The 1,165-nt window shown below is 45.7% G+C and overlaps 1 protein-coding gene across 1 annotated transcript in view; it reads left to right on the top strand.

Moving 5' to 3' along the window:
- The window catches only part of LOC122353214 (vacuolar protein sorting-associated protein 54-like), an 11,381-nt gene that overhangs the window by 8,192 nt on the left and 2,024 nt on the right, over positions 1 to 1,165 (top strand). Inside the window, exons 17-20 of the mRNA XM_043251183.1 lie at positions 399 to 520; positions 598 to 678; positions 752 to 859; positions 933 to 1,027. Coding sequence (XP_043107118.1) covers positions 399 to 520; positions 598 to 678; positions 752 to 859; positions 933 to 1,027 — 406 coding nt within the window. The remainder of the gene's footprint in view (positions 1 to 398; positions 521 to 597; positions 679 to 751; positions 860 to 932; positions 1,028 to 1,165) is intronic.

The raw sequence follows: 1,165 nt of genomic DNA, 5'->3' as shown, positions 1-1,165 counted from the left end.
AAACCTGGGTGAGAGCGCACACACACACACACACACACACACACCAGAAACCTGGGTGAGAGCATGCACACACACCACATCTCACCTACAACCCTCAATCTGACAGAAAAACCCCATGTGGCTAATACCGTTCACCTGAAAAGATCATAATTTGAAGAAATTAAATTTCTTAAATGGTATAACAAAAGTCCTAATTATCAGTTTTAGAGTTCTTAAGTTCAGTATTTAGGTTTTAGCATCAGTGCAATAAAGTCCATTGGCTGTCTTTTAAACTGGTTATCACATCATATAATTCATATATATTGATAAATTAACCCAAAAACCAATTTCAGCGTTTAATAAAACATGTCTAGCATTTTAAACATNGTGTGTGTGTGTGTGTGTGTGTGTGTCCTCAGCTCTGGCGTCTCGCTGTCTCCAGCTGGTGGTTCACTACATCCCTGTGATCCGAGCACACTTTGAGACCAGACTGCAGCCCAAACAGTACAGCATACTGAGACACTTCGGCCACATCACCAAGGTATAGGTCCTCACAGCCACAGGCCCCTGAGCGCCGGCGCCGGCAGCTGTCTCACGCTCTGCTCACTCTCTCCTCAGGACTACAACGATCACATCGCAGAGATCTCCGCTAAGCTGGTGGCCATCATGGACAGCATGTTTGAGAAGGCTCTGTCGAAGGTGGGTCAGGAGCTCTGAGCTCTCGGGGGGTGTTTAGGGTGTACCTCGGCTGAAGCGTGTTTGTTCTCTGCAGTATGAGGTGAAGGCGCCGATGCCGTCCGCCTGCTTGCGTAACGTGTGTAAACAGATGGCCAAAATGCACGAGGCCATTTATGAGCTCTTACCGGAGGAGCAGACGCAGGTGAGGCGAGAGCGTGATGTTTGAGCCGTCAGCNTGTGTGTGTGTGTGTGTGTGTGTGTGTGTGTACTCGCAGATGTTGTTCCTCAGGATAAACGCCAGCTTTAAGCTGCATGTGAAGAGACAGCTAGCGCGGCTAGGAGTCATCAATGATGGAGGACCTCAGTACGGGTGAGTGTGTCTAGGACAACTACAAAATGATGCTTACATTTTAAAGTAGAGGTTATATGCTGTAGTGCATATTATTTATTGTATTCATAATATTTAATGTTATCTACCTAATATATGCATAAATATAATATAAATTTC

Source organism: Puntigrus tetrazona, chromosome 1, assembly GCF_018831695.1.
Source record: "Puntigrus tetrazona isolate hp1 chromosome 1, ASM1883169v1, whole genome shotgun sequence".
Lineage (NCBI taxonomy): Eukaryota > Metazoa > Chordata > Actinopteri > Cypriniformes > Cyprinidae > Puntigrus > Puntigrus tetrazona.
Note: the sequence above shows the minus strand (reverse complement) of the source record. Positions and strands in the feature narration are given on the sequence as shown.